Below are 20,270 nucleotides of genomic sequence, written 5' to 3'. Positions count from 1 at the left end.
ACAACATATAGACACTTGATTCTATTTTCGGAAGACTCGTGAGTTGACTTAGACCCAGAGATCTGCACCTGTCATACTATATCACTATGAAATCCACACAGATATGCACATAGTAATCTCAATATCATCACTCTCCTAGTATGTCAGGGTTAATTCATATAACAAGTCAAATTAGTTATCTTTCAAACAACTTACCCATATGAACCTCCTTCGACTCTCACCACCCGAATAAAACATGTATCGTCAGGGGCCGAATGGTCCAAGACATGTTGGGATTCAGTATTGATAGAATCACAAAAGGTATCATGATTAGCTAAAACCCTTAACAATTAGATAGTACGAAGACTAATTATGACAAACACACACCTTAATCTATATCCAATAATAAAATGATTCATCAAATACTATAAATAGATATAACAACCACACCAAACCAGAGTTGAAGCTTAAGAATTAAGAGCAAAGAATGAAGGAAGCGAAACACGACAAAGAAAAATATCAATTGTTCAACCAATAATCATTATTGCTCCAACCCCTCGTAACAACAAGAATCTTTGTTAATTAAAAGGGACACATGAATAATTTCACATATGACTGACTAGCTTTCTCAAATACTTTTTTTCTTTACAATGTCAACACTCCATCCATCCCCATTTTGAACTCTAGAGTCTCACATCATTATACATTAACTAAAACAAACAACATGTCTACTTGTTTTTTTGTTGTTGGCGAATAGAACTCACCCGGAACATAAGATGGGCTTAATGAGATTCGAAAATCTTATAAAGGTATGAAAGTTAGTTCAATTAATTAAAAGGAGTTCCAAATATTAATATTGAAAAGATTATAAATTGAGTGGAAGGTGGGAAATGCAGGGAAGGGCGCTGGGTGGCTTTCACTTTTCGCGGTACCATAACTAACCTAACATGATCCCACCACACTCCCTTATACACTTTTTTCACACTCACTCATGACTACCAAAACGCACCGTTTCACTACCTGTCACCGTCACCCATTCACACCTGTCACCGGTTTCTGTGCCTCCTGTCTCCGCGAACGCCTCGCCGGCATCGATTCCTCTTCCGCCTCGCCGGACCTACGCCGCACTAGGTCCTTTTCCGACCGCACATCCGCCGCTCTCTCCTCCTCCGCCGCTCCGGATCCCCGCCGCAGGTCCTGCGAGGTCCGACTGCCGCCGCCGCGCGGCTCGCTGTCGGTCCTCTTCAACCACGACTGCAAGAGCAATAAGCCAACGAACCGGAACGCCGAGATCCGTTCCAGCATTGCTGGCGTCGGGATTGGAGAGAACGAGCACAGCGACGCGGTTAGGGTTTTTGGCGATGAAGACGCGGAGGGGAAGACGATGAAGGAGTTCATAGATCTCGAACTGCGCAACCGGAAGGGCGCGGGGAAAGATTTCAGAGACATCGCGGCGAGTTTTCGCGGCGCGGCTTCCGAATTCAGCAAGCGATTGATGAAATGGAGACGGAAGCTGAATCCGAAGAGAAACCACCACAACGACGTCGTCGGTGACGACGTCTGTTCGGTCGAGAAGCTAGGGTTTAGGTCGTTGCGGGAGACGCAATCGGAGGTTGGAGAATACGGTTTCGCGTTAGGTAGAAGATCGTGCGACACTGATCCGAGGTTATCCGTTGACGATTCGCGGTTTTCGTTCGAAGCTCCTCGAGCTTCTTGGGATGGTTATTTGTTAGGGAAAGCATACCCTAGGGTTTCCCACATGGTTGGTATTGGTGATAGGGTCTTGGTCGAGGAAGAAGAAGAGGGACACGTGAGTTTGGGGAATGGTGAAGAATGTTGTCCTGGTGGCTCTGCACAGACGAAGCATTACTATTCCGATTGGCATAGGAGGAGGAGGAGTTTTGATAGATCGAATTCTCATAGGAAGTCGATAATGGGGGACGTTGATGAATTGAGAGTGATATCTAATGCTAAGGTTTCTCCGGCCACAACTGAGTTGTTCTATGGAGCGAAGGTGTTGATCACTAAGAACGGTTTGAGGGATGTGAATTTGAAATCGTCTGATAGTGTAATGGGGTCTGGTTCCAAGGTTGATGCTTGTGATGTTGCAATTGGGGATGGTCTGAACAAGTTTCACAAGTGGGGTAGGCTATGGAGTAAATTGGGGTTAGTGCAGAGGAGAAGGGAAGATATGTTGGAGGAAGGGGAGTATGGTGGTGGTGATGGTGGTGGTGGTGGTGGTGGTGTGGTTAAGAAGCCAATTGCAGAGTCTTGGCAGAAGCTGAGGAGGGTGGTTAATGGTAAAGGGAGTGAGTCAGTTAGCCAGAAGCTTATTCGTAGCTATAGTGTTAGTTGTAGAGATCCTTGTAGAACTTCAGGTTTAGTGAATGGCTTTGGGGGTTCTGAGACTAAAGGCCATATCTTGAATGGAAGGCAGAGATTTATGCTTCAGAAAAACCGGAGTGTTAGGTATTCACCAAGTAATGTTGACAGTGGCTTGTTAAGGTTCTATTTGACACCCTTGAAAAGCTACAGGCGAAGCAGGTCTGCAAAGAGTACCTTAAAGAATTCAAATTCAACAGCCAGAAGTTTCTTCTGAGGCTGCAACTAATTGAAGTGTATCTGGGTGTAAAAACATATAATGAAAATTGTTTCTTGTCCTTGAGATTAAGTACTTTACATTGTTAGAAAGCATAACATTGGAAAGATAGTAAGTTCAGGCTGGTTGATGTTGGTAGCAGAATAAAAGCATTCATATATGATACTAATGTTACAGTAATTTCTAATTGCATCACCGCTACGAGTTATAGTCTTACATTCGATGTTGGTAGAATTTATTACAAGAAAGCTTTAAAATGTAGTCAAAGGTAAAGTTTTTAAAGCCTGTCAGATGGCAGGGAGTATTAATTTTTATCCTCCAATTTGTGGTTCAACTATGTAATTGCTATGGATGCATGAAGTAAAAGCTCTTGTAAATCTATATAAGTATTATGGTTATCAGCCTAATTTCTTTTTTCTATTTCAGTATGTAACTTTTCTCTTCATTTTAAATTAAATTTATATGCTTTAAATGAATAAATGTTCTTATTATTGTTATATGAAGTTGAGATTAGAATAAATTAATGGGTTTAAGGCTTTATAATAGAACACTTGATGTAATAGTGAGGGATGATTATGATAGTTTCAGCCTATCTATTTGATTGCTATAATAGTAGCGTTGCTGATGACAGACTGAGAAAGTAGTTTTTTTTACCGGTTTTTTTTTTTTTTTCTAACTTACTAAATCAGATTCAAATCTGATTAACCTGAAATTAACACCTTTAGGATAAATGTCAGTAGAGGTGTTCACCATTATTCCAACTCATCGTCATTGAATTCATCACAAGATCGTGTTTACATTCCATGGTACTGTTACGGTTGGGATTTGGTAATCTATATATCTCAGGTGACTGTGTCCCTGCTTATTCTGGCGTAATGACTTGTGATATCAGGTCTTTGAATTTGTCATCATTTTGTGTGAGGAAAGGTTTCTAACAGATTTGTGAAGCTGTTCCACATTTTGCTAGTCTTCTGCAATGCATAATGAACTTGAAAAAGAAATATCCTCATTATAAAAATGCTTTTTAAGCACATGCTTTGATTTCAATTCGAAGGATCATAGCCGAACTCAAGTTTCACTTTTTTATGTTCACTTAACGGGTCTTTTTAATGATTTGGAATGCTTATTTTTATTTCTCCATCCCTGGTTCATTCTTTACAGGAAAACTAGATTTATACGCATGAGTGGTTTAACTGTGATAATGAAAAAATAGTATAGATATTCTTGATAAGTTGGATGTTAAATAATTTTGAATTGAGAAGAAAAGATCAAAGGAGTTTTCAGACTAATCAAATGGGCTCATAAGTTGGGGGATGGAGGAGTGTCCTGGTTAGAAGACCCCTGAAATTAAATATGCAATCATTCCTAATCTGCTGTCAAGTCCCCCCTCCCTACATTCAATTCAACGACACTTCTATAAATTTCAGTTAAAAAAACAGCTCAAAAGCACATTAAAACCAAGCCATTCTTTCACACGATTTTCTGTCCAGTTGCATTCGAATGTGTTCTAACAACAAAACAAACTCACTATGTCTTCTAAAAAGCCTCTTACAGCAGAACAAGCTTCGGGCAGTGTAGCAAAAAACCATTGCGGCTTCTTGTGGAAGAGAAGAAGAGAGTAAACAACTCTATTCTACTCAAATTCACCATGGATTGCTTGAGGTCGTTCTAGTTGGAGTTGTCGTAGGGTTGAGTGGAAAGTATAGAAAAAGCAATTTATGATTATCAAATTGATGTGTAAGGTAGCTCAAAATTTTGAACAAAAAAGTACAGATTTGATTGTTGTTTATGTGCTGTGCATTGTTATAGTACACTATAATATTACTCTGTGATATTGTGAGTGTTGTAAGACATTTTCAATTAATGATCTCTATAAAAAGCTTATGTTTCGCTTGAGTTTCAATCTTTCAGTTAATGTCTGCGACATTGAATGACTATTTTAAAACTTTGGATAAATGGTAAATGGAAAAACTTCATTAATAAAACAAAATAGAATTACTAAAATTGCTCAACTTGGTTAACACGAGAATATGTCAAAATAAAACAGTACAAGAAAACTACAATAATAAGCCTAACACAAGGGAGATTCATAGGGCAAACACAGACATTCCAACAAACAAATCAGAGCAGACTGATTAGTCCTTCCTTTTATCATCATTCAAACTTTTATCAAACACTTTACACAGCAAAATGCTACTATAAGATTCCTAGCATGTACTACAAATACTGCCTCATAATCAATTCAGTTCATGTATCATGGGAATGACACTGGCCGTTATTCAACATCAAAACCCTTCTCTTTTAATTCAGTTGCGACCTCATTCTTGAGCCTCAACCACAGCTTTTGAGCTTCCTCATCCAAATTCTTGTTCTGCATCTCCTTCTGCTTATTATTGTTTCCATCATTATCACAACCACAAATCTCTTTTGGACTAACAGCGGTTTCAATCATTCTTCCCTTGCCAATGAAATTCTTCAGTGCTTCTTCATGCTCCTTCAACTTTGGCTTCAGTTTGTCCCATCCCAGTGATGAATTCTCAGTATAAAGCCAGAGAGCCCCAAGGAAGGCATAGGTGTAAAACAAGCCCTTCCCAACATGTTTCAAAAAGTAGTAGTCTTCCCTTTCCAATCCAATATTTTTCAGGTATTTCTTGGAATTCATTGAACTTAGCATATGAAAACCTGCATTCAAAGATAATTTTATAAAGAAAATGCAATGAAACAAAAAGAAAAGTTTGACTTCTATTGCAGACGTTTCATCAAACAGCTGATGAGCGAAACATGGGTTCCACTAAAATGGCTCACTAAGTAAAACATAAAAAGGTACCTGTTTTGGGGTCCCGAAAACGCTTAGGGAACATTGTAATAGTTAAATTTCAATTTGGGGTGTTTCTTTGTGGATGATAACTTTCAGAATGCCTCACGGAACCAAGCACGTCGAAATTTTGTGTTCGTCAGTGAAAAGAAAAAGATACATTCCCACCTTTTAAAACCAACTAAATGAAAATCGTCTTTTAATATTAAAATGTTGAATTGTGATATTGAATTGAAATATTTAATAAAAATTAATAAAACGAGTTGTAGATTATATGAAAAAATTGGATTCTAAAAATTATCCCCACCTTTTTTTGTTATGCATTAAGAAAACATTTATTTACAGATTAAGAAATAATTATATTCTCAAAGTAGTTTAATTTTATAATATTTATACCTATATAAAGAGGACTATCCTTGTTTTTTTACACATTCATTTATCATTTTATTTTTATATCAATATTTTATTTTATTATTTTAAAAATATATTATAAGAGACCTTTTATCATTTTATTGTTATCTTTGACATTCCTGCCATTTTCTTTTTTTAGTATTTATTTTTATTTTTCTAATTTTATTTTTTAAAATTTTCTTTATCAAATTCTTCTCACTCTCGTAAGCATATTTGATGTCCACCATGAGACTTAGTAAATCTATTCTTAGACTACAACTCTTATGGTACTCACAAAAAATGAAACTACAACATCAATGTCATCATATTATGGCATGGATTTGCCATCCTGTTACGCCCTAAAAGCCCATATGGAGCCTATCCTCTAAAAATATGAAGAAAATGTCCAAAACATTCACATGCATGCAAAACAAGTTTGACAAAGATAGGGAATTTTTGCATAATAAACATCGTCACAAGTTGTAAACCCACCAAGAGTAGATCACCATATTGCACAAAGATCGAACCACACACTGATCCGAGAAGAATTTGCAAGCATGAATCACACAAAGTTGCTTCTTTGAATTAAAACAAAAAATGAAATATGAGTAGAAGAATAAAAAAATACAATCTACAAAATCTTAGAAATAGAATTGGAAGCAAATCATCTACAAAAGTGCAAAGAAATAGAATTTGAGTCTATTAAGGAAATAATAATTATCAAATTATATGTAATTATTGTATGCAATATTTGATGATATTGTACCCAATTATATGCAATTAATTTAATAATTATAGAATCTCATGATTAGTATTCTACCTAATTAGATTGTAATTTGGGAGAGAGAAACTCCCTATATATTTCCTATACATGAAGTGAAGTGATGATGTAATATACACATAAGATAATAAGAAACATCTCTTCTTCTTACCATTTTTTATCATTTTTATCAAAGCACCGATCTTGGTGCCCTGACAGCCTCTCCATTTTTATTCCCTAAATAAAAAATCATGTCTAATAAAGAAGGCACAGTAACGAGTCTAATAGAAACCTCGTACAACGCTTCAGTGCCGAGCAAATTCAGCAATTGACGAGGGCTATTTACTCGCTCAACTTAGCTCTGTAGGTCTGTTTGCCCATAACTCCTATTCTAATTCTCCTTTTACGAAACCATGGATTTTGGATAGTGGAGCAACCCATCACATTGCATCTGATTCACAATTTTTCACACACACTTCATCATCATTTATTTCAAAATGTTAATATGCCCACAGGCTCAACTGTGTCCATCTCATCTACAGGCACAATTAAATTCAATGACAAAATCACTCTCAAAGAAGATGTTATTTGTGTTCCTTCTTTTAATTTAAATCTCATGTCCATTAGTAAGATAACCAGTTCACTAAATTGTTGTGTCGTTTATGGTTGCATTTTACAGGACTTGGCTACGGGAGGATGATTGGCTCGGGTAAACAACACGCAGGCTTATACTACATGTCCCCCCTCCAAACCAAGCTCACGCATCTCAAATATGACCGATCCTGATTTATGGCACAAGCGCCTTGGACATCCTTCTCCGGCGTGTCTACAACTTGTATCTTCCTTACTACCTATCCCTATCAGTAAAAATCTCATTTCCATTCATAATCAATTTGTCCCAAAGCTAAACCGACAAGGCTACCCTTTCCTTTAAGCACAATAAAATCTCATTATCCATTTAATCTATTGCAGTGTGACATTTGGGGTCCTCATAAAACCCCAACTCATTTTGGAAAACGTTTTTTTCTCACTATAGTCGATGACTATACTAGATGTACTTGGCTATTTCTTATGAATCACAAATCTGAAACCCAACATCTCTTAGAGTCATTCATTACATTTGCACAAAATCAATTTCAGGCATCTATTAAAACCATTCGCGTTGACAACGAACTGAAATTTATTTCATGATTTTTTTCTCAAAAAAGTATTGAATGTCAACGCACTTGCGTTTACACTCCTCAACAAAATGGAGTAGTAGAACGCAAACATAGACATGTTTTAAACACAGCACGAGCCCTCCTATTTCAGTCCAATTTACCATTAGAATTTTGGGGAGGATGTGTTTTAACCGCCACATATATCATTAATCGCTTGTCATCACCTTTACTAAAAAATAAATCACCTTTTGAGCTACTATATAATCAACCACCTTCACTTTCTCACCTAAAAACTTTTGGTTGCCTCTGTACGCAACTGTTGTTTCACCTAAGCAAAAATTTGATCCGCGCGCCCGACAATGCATCTTCAGTAAAAAAAACATACAAATTATTTGATATAGATGCAAGCACTTTTTTTACATGTCATCTTCCATGAAAGTGTTTTCCCATTCTGCCAACAATCACAGACACAATCCTCACCTCCATTACAAGGTATTTTGCCCACTATTGACATTGACTTACCCACTCCTGTCCAACATTCACTCGATCAACCTTCTTCTCTTACTCATCACAATGCACCTGAACCTTCATCAAACCAACTTTTTTCTCCTACTCGTCACAATGCACCTGAATCTCCATCAAACCAAATCTCTTCTCCTACTCGTCACAATGCACCTGAACCTTCATCAAACCAACCTTCTTCTCCTACTCGTCATAATACACCTGAACCTCCAGTAGACCAACCTTCTTCTCCCATGCCAAGAAGTTTAGCACCCATTTCCAAACCTTCTCCAACCGACCTTCCTGTTCGACGATCCAGTCGCACATCAACCCAACCTTCCTGGCTTCAAGACTACGTAACGGGATCCCAAGCCAATCATTCAACCACTGCCCAAGACCGACCGAATGGAACCAGGTATCCTATGCATAATTTTCTTTCTAATTCACGATTTTCTTCTACACATAGTGCATATCTTGCTAACATCACAACCACCAAAGAACCTCACACTTATGCTCAAGCTATCCTTGATACAAATTGGCAAAAAGCAATGGACGAAGAGCTTTATGCCTTGCAGCTAAATCAAACGTGGACCTTGACACCGTTACCCGCTGGGCAGAAACCCATAGGATGCAAATGGGTCTATAAAATAAAGTACAACTCAGATGGTAGCGTCGACAGATATAAGGCGCGCCTAGTCGCAAAGGGGTACACTCAGATTGAAGGTGTCGACTATTCCGAAACTTTTTCACCAACATCAAAATTAACAACTTTGAGGTGTCTCCTCACCATTGCAGCAGCTAGAAATTGGTTTACTCACCAGCTAGATGTGCAAAATGCCTTCTTACATGGCACATTGCATGAAATTATTTACATGGACTTGCCACCCGGGCATCATCGACAGGGGAGAACATTGTATGTCGACTCAACAAATCCCTTTATGGTCTCAAACAAGCATCTCGAACATGGTTTTCAACATTTTCTCATGTGATTAAATCTGTAGGATTTCAACATTACTCTCTATTCACAAGACAAAATAACTTATCATTTACTGCCTTTTTGATTTATGTGGATGACATTCTTTTGACAGGAAATGATTTGACAGAAATTCAGCGTGTTAAAATTGTTTATTACAACAATTTCGCATTAAAGATCTTGGAGACCTAAAATATTTTCTAGGGATTGAATTTTCCCGTTCCAAAGTTGGTATTTACATGTCCCAAAGAAAATATGCGCTTGATATTTTGCAGGATACGAGACTCACAGGTGCTCGTCCAGAGAAATTTCCAATGGAACAATACCTAAAACTCACACCAGACGATGGAGAGTTATTAAAGGATCCAGTCAAATACAGGCGACTCGTGGGACGACTGATATACCTCACGGTTACTCGGCCTGACATAACATTTTCGGTTCGGACCCTAAGTCAATATATACCGGATCCACGGAAATCTCATTGGGATGTCGCAATTCGAGTCCTAAAGTACGGATCACCAGGACAAGGATTGCTATTGCCATCCGAAAACAATCTAACATTGACAGCTTATTGCGACTCAGACTTGGGAGGTTGTCAGACAACTCGGAGATCAGTATCTGGATATTGCATTTTTATTGATTCCTCTATTATCTCATGGAAGTCAAAGAAACAGACAAACGTATCAAGATCATCAGCGGAAGCAGAATACCGCGCAATGGCCAATACTTGTTTGGAGATAGTTTGGTTGCGATATCTGTTGCAGGATTTAAAAGTGCCATGTAACTTGTCATCTCAACTTTTCTGTGATAATCAAGCGGCATTACATATAGCAGCAAACCCAGTATTTCATGAACACACAAAACACATTGAGATAGACTGCCACATTGTGCGAGAAAAATTACAAGCTGGGATAATCAGTCTTTCATATGTACCGACACAGTATCAACTCGCAGATATTACGAAGGCATTGGGCAAAGAACGATTTTTGACGCTACGACACAAGTTGGGGGTTCTTGATCTTCACCTACCAACTTGAGGGGAGTATTAAGGAAATAATAATTATCAAATTATATGCAATTATTGTATGCAATATTTGATGATGTTGTACCCAATTATATGCAATTAATTTAATAATTATAGAATCTCATGATTAGTATCCTACCTAATTAGATTGTAATTTGGGAGAGAGAAACTCCCTATATATTTTCTATACATGAAGTGATGTAATATACACATAAGAGAATAAGAAACATCTCTTCTTCTTACCATTTTTTATCATTTTCTTATAGAGTCAAAATAGAAAAAAAAAATGCGGAAATTCTAGAAAGTTGGAAACTAATAAAATGTGAAGAATATCTGAATCAAAATATAATTTCGAGATCCTCGGAGCAAAGAAATGAAAAGATGTAAGCTTAAGGGAGAAATCATAAAACTTCGCGGCGAAATAGGTCAAAAAACAAAGCATCATAGTTTTCTTAATTTTCTTATTTTCTTCTTTGTAATTCTTTTATTTTTCCTTCGTATGACAGACTAAACTCTTTTGGATTGATTCTCTTGTGATTTCATGATGAAATTTGAGGTTTTTGTTCAAAAAAATTTTGTTCTTAAATTCTCTATAGCAGATTGTACTAGACGGTCTACTTTGTTTGAATGCCTGTAAACTTGTTTTGAACTATAAAAAATGTTATTTTAGGGTTACACAAGGCATCACCTTAGGCCACATAATTTTTGAAAAAGGCATCTAAGTGGACCCTGCTAAATTGAATATTATATCACAATCCTCTTATCCATATTCTATACGAGAGGTTAAATCTTTTCTTGGACATGCATGGTTTTATCGACGGTCATCCAAAATTTCAAGTGGATTGCTCTTCCTGTGTAGAAGGATATTTCCTTTACATTTGGAGAATAATGCAGAAAGACATTTGATTGCCTCAAGACAACTATTTTCACTCCTCTACCTTTTGACCACCTAACTAGACGCTTGCATTTAAGCTCATGTGTGATGCTTCTGATTATGCATTGGAAATTACTCCCTAACCATTTACAATATGGGAGGTGGATATACTTGACCCATTCTTATAGACAAAAGGGCAAGTGAATTTTTTAATGGTGGCTATTGATTATTCCACTCAATGGATAGAAGTCGGGCCATTGACGACCATCACTGCTAAAAAAGTGCATAAATTCTTTTGGAAGAATGTTATATGTAGACATAGTTTACTACATTGTATCATCATTGATAATAGTCGACAATTCACAAATAATGATTTGAATATTTTTTTGCAACAAGTCCACTTCAAACATCGAGTTTCATCTATGAAACATTCTCAAACCAATGGTCAAGTAGAAATAACAAACAAAGATATAATAAACAAGCTCAAGAAGAAACTCAAACAAGTAAAAGGTCACAGGATAGATTAGATGTCATGGTTCCTGTTGAACTAGGAGAAGACTCTTGACGAATTTTTTTTTTTTCCGAGCACAATATAATGGTGACTTAAGAGTTGAGCTCAACCTCATCCATGAAATTCAAGAAGACACTCGAAAGGAGAAGAAGAAGCAAAGACTAAACCTGATGTGGTGCAAACTCGAAGATCGAAAGGACAAACATGATGGAAAGCTAGTGCCTAACTGGGATGATTCATATTGTGTTGTTGACTCACTTCAAAATAAAGCTTACTCAAAAGAGTTGAACGAAAAACTCATATCAAGGATGTGGAATGTAACTCGTGCATGACAGTTAAAGTCATTATAGAAATTTTATTGTAAAAATAATAATGTACTCTTTTTCCTTATTTCAGATTTTATCTCTAGGGAGGATTTTGTCAGACAAAATTTTAATGAGGCACATTCTTTAATAAAGTTCATTTATTCATAACAATACTATTATATCCATAGGTCATTTGAAAATAAATGACTAAACACATCAGATACCACAATCAATCGTTTGAAAATGAAGATTCACATCGAATCAAAGTAATCCTGATATCCAATAGGTGTTGGCAAAGAACAAGACTATTAGTGAAGGAAACTTCCAATGTGATGTATAATGAAACTACTTCCAATGTACAGCACCTAAACCAACATTTCAGCGCAGAGTTCCCACTGGTCTTTTGTATGTATACAACATGGACACTAGAAGGAATGCTATCAAGTTCAGAACACTTAGCAGTGACAATAGCCAGAAGAAATAATCTATGTGGCCAAAGTTTAGATTGTCAGGTATCCACCCTGGACTTCCATTCTTAGTACTAATCTTTGTCACAATTGTCACAAGTAGAGAGCTCAAGTACTGTCCCAGAGCCACTGTGGTGAGTGAGAGAGCAGAACAAAAACTTCTCATGGCATCAGGAGCTTGCTCATAGAAGAACTCCAACTGACCAATGAAATAGAAGACTTCTGCACAACCTATGACAAAATATTGAGGAACCTGCCAAAATATTGTCATTGGTACCTCCTCAAGTTGATAGTAGTTGTGCCTCCTCACCATTTTAAGCCTTATGAGCTCCAATATTGCTGCAGCTACCATGGAAAATATGGATAGGAAGAGGCCAACTCCCATTCTCTGGAGCTGAGTTATGCCATTTCTGTGCCCGGTGAACTTTCTTGCAACTGGCACAATGATCCTGTCATACACTGGGACCCAAAATATGACACTGAGGGTGTCAAAGATAGAAAGGGATGCTGGTGGGATTTTGAAACTGGAGTTGCCAACATGAGTATTCATGGTTTGCCCTTGCAACACAAATAAGGTGCTCATCTGACCATAGACAGTGGAAAATATGATGCCAGTTGCCCATACAGGAAGTAATCTTAAAACAGATTTGAGCTCTTCCACTTGAGTTACAGTGCAAAGTCTCCAAGGGTTTGTTGATTCTCTCACTTTATCTGACCGTCCTACGACTGCTGCTTTGTCAAAAAATCTATTTCACAGAATAAGAAAAGTGTATCAAATTTAGTCAAGTCAACAGGCTAATATCTAATGAATGACAAAACTTAAATAAACTTCAAATCTACGGTTTTCTCCAATCAGAATTTAAAATTAATCTTTAATCCAGTTAATAAAGTTAACATTATGAAGCAACAAAGATTACTGAAGTGAAACTATAATTTTGATTAAAGAACAACACCAGAAACACTCCAGAAATTGCATCTAAGTTTTATCTAGTGTCTAATAGATCAAAGGAAACACTAGTGACAGCCCTATATATATTGCAAGGGTGATACTTTTAACTTCTCAGGGAACAATTGAAAAACTAGCGATCATAATATTGTCATATTCTAATATGATTGCATGTTAAATGGCATGAATGTGGACTCAAGCGTTGCTTCTGTATACCATATAATGTAAATGTGACTTCAAAATTGCTTCTGATCGGATTAAGCAAAAAAGAATTAGTTGGTCGTGTAGAAATTTGTTGCCATTGCTTAATTTACCTTAACTCGTTTGTGTGATCAAGCTTTCGGCTTCCTTTTATAGCAGATTCATCTTCACTAGTCTCGTATAAAAGAGACGTGTCAGAAGGTACTTCAACATGGTACTTTCTTATGGATGCCAAAACCACCTGACAGATTCTAGTGAGGGCGCTGCCTCCAGGCTTCTGATTCCTATACAATCTAGTGCCTGAAAAGAAACTCACCACAGCAATTGCCATGGCTACAGCAGGAATGCCAAAGCCCCATCCCCAACCCACATTGTCTTGTATCCAGACTAGCAGAGAAGAAGCAATAAGAGCACCAATGTTGATTGAGAAATAGAACCAATTGAAGAAAGAACTCTTGTGTTCCTTCTCAACTGGGTCAGTGTCATCAAACTGATCTGCTCCATAGGACGAGACACAAGGCTTAATCCCTCCAGTGCCAAGAGCAATAAGGTAAAGAGCAAGGAAGCAGATTGCACTCTCTAGAGTAGTAGCACGACAATTTTCATCTCCATGACATGCTGGTTTCATGCCAGGAACTGATGCAGACAATGTCAAGAGTGTCATTCCCTATTGTACATCAACAAGACTACCTTTTATTAGATGTTGTTTAACAGACTACAAGACACCTTCACAAAAATGTTAGACCAGTTTTCACACCATTGTAAATTTTAATGTCGAATGACTTCACAGCATAAATTCTGAAACATTTTTGTGGGGCTGTTGTGGTGATCAAGGAAATATGAATATGTTACGAGATATATATACAGTACAACAGCAAAGTTTATATATAATTATTGTGATATTCTGATTACTTTTGACATAAAGTTTGAAAAATAAAAGTAAAAAGCTATAAAAATGCATCTAAAATTATTTGAAGTTTCTAGGCACTGTCTGGTTTGGGAGAAACTATTACATGATTTAGAACCATCATATGTCTATGTTTCGACCAATTTCGGCCAAACATGTAATCAAAATTTTCAATTTACAAGATAGAATCAATAAAACTTAATTATATATCATGTGGAAAATGGTCTAGATGAAGATAGTCCAGGACCATGTATTAAATTTTCCCAGTAAAGACAGGTTGAAGAGACCAAACTCACAATAACATATATTATTGAGAAACCGGCAATTGTCCAATATCTTCCGAGGTAGGAATCAGCCAAAAATGCTCCAATCAATGGTGTGATATAGCATGTTCCACTCCAGTTAGATACATTCTTAGAAGCAGTAGCACTGTGCTGATGTAGGCGATTCTTAAAATAAAGCACCAGGTTTGTGCTCATCCCATAATAAGCCAATCTCTCACAACATTCATTTCCTGTAAATAGAAGCTTAAAATGATAAATATTTCACACACAACACAGTTCATACACATGTCATCCCACCTTGGACTTAAAAAACACCAAAAAAAATTACCTAAGATAAAGGGGCAGGCTCTCCAGGTTCCAGTTTCCTTTTTATTAGCTGGATTTCCACAGTAATCTACTGTTCCATCTTTGGTGTATCCATCATCCTCTGCCATTGTGGTTCAAAACTCGTCCACACTGACCAATTATTCGCTTGCAATTGCAACCAACCAACCAGCACAGAAATTGACAAACTGAAACAGCAACAACAGAGAATAACAAATTACAAAGGTCAAAATTGAACTCAGTTAAATAAAACACAAAAAGACGTTTTTTTTTGAGAAATCTCAGTGATCACCGCGCCGCAACACTTTGCTGGTCTTTGCCTCAAGAACAAAAGGTTCCAGAAACCAGTTTTTTATTCTAATGTTTAGTTATATTCGTCCAATAAAAAAAAATAACACCCTTTTCAAGAATAACAGAAAGGTTCAAGATTCAAATACACAAATCCATAAATCAGTAGAAGTTAAAAGAAAACACCAACAAAAAAGACTTTAAATTTGTCTGCAAACCGCTGATAAAATCTCATAATGATAAACCCCAGATCAGAATTCAAAAGCAAAGCATGAAATCAGAGAAGTGCATCTCTAACCTTAAAGTTGGCAACTCAATCAAGCATCACCTATCATTGTGCAAACCATAGTGAATAATAATGTATGTATGTATATATATATACACACACTTTTCAGTACAGATGGGCACCTACCTCTTGGTCTAGCTGGCCGGCCATGTCTGTTGGATAGAGTGAAGATAGGTTACACATCCTGTGATACCCTTTTTTTTTACCATAAGTTAAAATTTATTAAAATCATATAATAGTAAATAAAAAATGAGATTTGCACAATTTATAATATTTAACTTATGTTAATGAGTATCTAAGAGTATGATATTATTCCTCATCAGATATACACCACAAAGTAATCTGCTGGAGAGTGTTGACTTGTCTCACGTGTGTTGTGATTAGAGAAAGATGCAGAAAAAATCTTGAACATGTGATCTTGGGATTTACCCTCTTTCAGTTGCACGTAGCTCTCTCTACAGAGAAAAATTAGGCAAAGTTGGACCTTAAAATTCTCAATTTGCGTCAGCTTGACTTTTGATTGCTGAGTCAAGCATTACTGTTCTACAGCTAATAATATCTTAAATCTGTTGTGAAAAAACTGAAAACAAATGAGAATGATCCTTTGAGAAGAACAAAAAGAAAAGGGAAATTAGTTTTTAATTTGATTACGCAAGCTCGATGTGGATGAGTTTCCAACCGTGGGAACACAGCGGTGCAAGAAGCCAAAGCAGAGTTCCCATTATTGTTTACATATTATAAACATTCCCATGATTGTGTGAAAAAAAAAGCTTCTTTTGGATAGGCATTCCCATGACTGTTTATAAAATGTTTGCTTTTTAAAAGAAAAATACTCATGGTAGTGTGTTCAAAAAGTAGCTTCTTTTAGATAAGTTTTCCCATAATAATTACTCAAAAAAATATCATTGAGATTTAACAATTATGTAAATTAATCTTCTGAGCAAATAGAAATATAAAAGTAAAACATAAACATATATGATTTTTAAATAATTTAAAATAGCAGAAGTTGCATTTATCTTTATTATATGGTACTTGTGTTTCCTCTAGTTTTAAAATAGGTATTTATTTATTTTTCTAGTACTTTTAATAAAATGATAATCACATCTTTTCTAGTTCTTTTATATTAAAATTCACATTTTTTTATACTTTTAGAAAAGTATATTCTTATATTTTTAAGAAAGCAATGATGTTTCCCTTTTTTCTTAAAAATACTATCTTGGTTAAATTTAAATAAAAATTATGAAAATTAATTTATAATTATTTTTTATAAACAAAAGCTTGAATGATTTTAGTATTATATATTGAAAATATTGTAAGAAAAACATTTTCAGTAAATTTCAAATTGTCTTATAAAAATATAAAAAAGTTATATTTTTTAGAAAATCTTATTAGCTTATTATTATATTTATATATGATTTTAATACAGGTATAATTATAATTACATTGACAATCAATTTTAAATACACTTGTATGAATATAGCTCCATAATGTGTAAATACTATTAAAGAAAACTTTAAAAAGATATGATGTAATATTTCTTATAGTTAAATTATTCAACTTTTTGCTTGTAAGTTATATATATTAAAATTTTAACTTTTAATTTCGATACACTTTCGTTTTAATATATTTTTTTTAAATGAAAAAGTGAATGTCACTTTATTTCAAAATTTTCATCAGTGTCATTTTATTAAAATAAAATAAAAATTGAAATTTTATAATTAAGATCAAAGGAGGATGTGGGTATAATTTAGACTTGAAAGAATAATAATGTAAATATAATTTGAAGTTTTTTTGTCACGATGTGGATGACTTATAGGTTATATACTATATACTATATACTTATTAATATGACTATAACTCATATTAATATTAATGTGAACATGGTAGCTAAGTTTCAACTTTCAATTTCAACTAAAAAACAAATAACACGTCACTTGAAAACAGCTAGACAATACGCAACAAAGCAATGTGTACAAGTTTCAAAATTCAAAGAAAGCTGTGGTCATGGTTGTATAAAGAAGATTCTGAATATTCTTTGTTAACATTACAAATAACTCTTAATTTATCTATTCAATGATTAACTCAAGGACTTTGAGTCAAGATTAAAATACAAGTTAAGTATTATCCTAATATTATAACCACAATTAATTAAACGAGATAATACTTGTTTAAAAGAATTCTAAACATCAATTCACTTTGATAATCTTATACTTTTTATTATATTACTTTTAGAAAAAACAAAACAGATAAATCTGATTTGTTTTGGCTCGATTTGTCATTGACTCGTTAAAAGTGTGACAGCTTAATCCGTCAAGGTTATATGAACTAAAATTGATAACCTCTTTCATCATAAGGTGGGTTGGCAGGTTGATCTCCACAATTTTTTTGTTTTTAATCTATTTATTTAATTATAGTAATTAATATTATTTTCTGGACAATAAAAATACAAGGAAAAATAATAAAATTGAATCAAACTCTAATATTCTAATCAAAGTAGGTTTAATGTTCAACAAAATAAATTAAACATAAAAAATACTTCAATGAAACATATAATGTATAAAGAAAATAATGTAAATTGTTTATATAAAATATTGATTACCGCAAATTTTAATTACAAAAGCATGAGATTCATCTTTAAAAGTGTAAAAAATAAAGAAGTAGTATGCCCCAATCCGTATGTAACTAACTAAATTAGCGGATTAAGCAAATCAAACCAATACAAACTAACGAATTCAAAAGATCGATACACCCCACCTAAATGATGGCAGATTAGGAAACCGACCCACTTTTGTCATCCTAATTAATTATTTATAACACATTTAATGTAATTTTTATCATCACATCCTTTCATCCTTTCATAGTGTCAATTTATTTAAACTCTAATACCAAAAACGAAAGGATCTAAATATTTAATATAAAATATTTAATCCATTAGTTATTTTTAACACAAGATTCCACACAGAAGATGTATAAGAATGAGATGTTATCAAAGATTAAGTCTATATCTTTGAAAACATTTTTTTACTAGTGCAAAATAGTTTTTTTCACAGCCGTTGTTTTGACCAAACAATACTGATTATATATCTAACGGACCGTAAATGCATGTGACATAAAAATGGACTATTTTACATTTGTGGTACAAATAACATAATTAATCTTTTCTACATCAACATGAAGACTGACATAAAATGTAGAGTTTTTTTTTTTATAAAAAATACAATATTTGTTTTAACACAAACCAAAACCTATAAAAAAAAAATTAACAATTATAATTAAATAGTTTAAACGTAACAAAAAAAAACAGTTATAATAATTAAATTATCTATTTCAATATAAAATACTTAATATTGCAAACAAGATAGAATTGAAACTAAAACCTAACAACTAAATATGTAAAGAATATGTTGCTTTTTTTTTTTCAATATCTCGTCCTAAAACATTTGACATATGATAATACTCAAATTATTATAAAAATAAATATGAAATTTATTCTCACGATATATTATTTGCAGTATATATTATTTTTATCCAATAATAAAAAAAATATAAATTTATTCTCACGTATATAGTATATATTATCATTATCAAATAATCAAAATATTTCATTACCAGTGACCTTCATCCACTATATGATACATAAATTACACTCTTTTTTTGCAATATAACGAATATTTCTTTTTTATTACAATAAAATGAAGAGCAAATTATAAAATTATTTTAAGGTTTATAAATTAATTAATTAGTGTATATGCATGAAAGAGGTCACTTGCCTTAGAAAAATTATAACAGGATGTTCATGCAACTCACCCGCTTAAAAAAAATTAGGAACAATTAAGACCTTAATTAAATAAAATAGACATATAAGTTAATAACATAATTTAAAATGAAATGAAATATGATTGAAATTTTTTAAAACTTACATTATGACATAAATGTTTAACATATTAACTTAAAATATTTGACAATCAATTTTAATTCAATCCCTGTGTTTCATTATTTTAAATTTGTAACATTTTAATAAATTGTATTATAATAAGAGACAAATTAAAATAAAAAAATTAAATTCAAAGAATAAATTAATTTCTGAACAAAATCTTATTATCACTCCAAACATAAATTACCTGCGGACATTATTTACTTTAAATATATTATTTTAGAAAAATCGTATATATTTATGCCTCGTCGCAAATCAACATCAACCACATAGAAAAGTAAAATTTGATAACAAAGTGATGTAGATGGTTAACCGATATTTATTTTTATATGAAAATTTGATTGATTAATAATTTGTAAGTACAATTGAATCCACTTCAACAAAATTATTAAATAAAAATTAATTTTAAAAATTAAACTTAATTAATTATTATATTAACTAAATTAAATTAAATAATACTAAAAAAGTTTATTAATATTAAAATTAATTTATATTATTAATAAATATTTTTAAATTAATATTTAATTAATTATCAATTTCATAATCTAACTAATCGAAAATACTAAAGCTTAAGGGATTTTAAAGGTTAACTAATTTATTTTTTAGAGAATTTAAAATATTTTATAATAAAATGTATTTTTTGGATAGAAACTTTGAAAGAAATTAAAAAATTTAAAATTATGAGAGTGATTTAATTTAATAAATTTTGATAATTTCAATTTTTCTTTAAAAGGTAATAATT

At 33.7% G+C, this 20,270-nt stretch overlaps 3 protein-coding genes across 7 annotated transcripts; 1 reads left to right on the top strand and 2 right to left on the bottom strand.

Moving 5' to 3' along the window:
- The first annotated feature begins 818 nt into the window (after nucleotides 1-818).
- LOC137831454 (protein OCTOPUS-like) lies at nucleotides 819-2,758 on the top strand. The gene has a single exon (XM_068639136.1). It carries the CDS (start codon nucleotides 971-973, stop codon nucleotides 2,576-2,578), a length of 1,608 nt encoding a protein of 535 aa, XP_068495237.1. The 5' UTR covers nucleotides 819-970; the 3' UTR covers nucleotides 2,579-2,758.
- A 1,815-nt stretch (nucleotides 2,759-4,573) lies between these two features.
- On the bottom strand, nucleotides 4,574-5,569 carry LOC137831448 (uncharacterized). Its single transcript, XM_068639127.1, has 2 exons — nucleotides 5,406-5,569; nucleotides 4,574-5,260 (listed from the first exon to the last, which is right to left on the bottom strand). Exons 1-2 carry the CDS (start codon nucleotides 5,437-5,439, stop codon nucleotides 4,854-4,856), a joined length of 441 nt encoding a protein of 146 aa, XP_068495228.1. The 5' UTR covers nucleotides 5,440-5,569; the 3' UTR covers nucleotides 4,574-4,853.
- Nucleotides 5,570-12,031: 6,462 nt separating this feature from the next.
- LOC137831446 (protein NRT1/ PTR FAMILY 8.1-like) lies at nucleotides 12,032-16,372 on the bottom strand. 5 transcript variants are annotated; one of them, XM_068639124.1, is made up of 8 exons: nucleotides 16,246-16,372; nucleotides 16,024-16,160; nucleotides 15,721-15,788; nucleotides 15,607-15,636; nucleotides 15,025-15,208; nucleotides 14,709-14,926; nucleotides 13,619-14,172; nucleotides 12,032-13,104 (listed from the first exon to the last, which is right to left on the bottom strand). In XM_068639124.1, exons 5-8 carry the CDS (start codon nucleotides 15,128-15,130, stop codon nucleotides 12,270-12,272), a joined length of 1,713 nt encoding a protein of 570 aa, XP_068495225.1. In that variant the 5' UTR covers nucleotides 15,131-15,208; nucleotides 15,607-15,636; nucleotides 15,721-15,788; nucleotides 16,024-16,160; nucleotides 16,246-16,372; the 3' UTR covers nucleotides 12,032-12,269. The 5 variants fall into 5 exon arrangements, with proteins under 5 accessions (XP_068495225.1, XP_068495227.1, XP_068495224.1 ...); XM_068639126.1 differs by lacking the exons at nucleotides 15,607-15,636; nucleotides 16,246-16,372 and having other exon boundaries at nucleotides 16,024-16,167; XM_068639123.1 differs by lacking the exon at nucleotides 16,246-16,372 and having other exon boundaries at nucleotides 15,721-16,131.
- Between the last annotated feature and the right edge of the window lie 3,898 nt (nucleotides 16,373-20,270).

The sequence above is a fragment of the Phaseolus vulgaris genome, chromosome 6 (genome assembly GCF_000499845.2).
Source record: "Phaseolus vulgaris cultivar G19833 chromosome 6, P. vulgaris v2.0, whole genome shotgun sequence".
NCBI lineage: Eukaryota > Viridiplantae > Streptophyta > Magnoliopsida > Fabales > Fabaceae > Phaseolus > Phaseolus vulgaris.
Note: the sequence above shows the minus strand (reverse complement) of the source record. Positions and strands in the feature narration are given on the sequence as shown.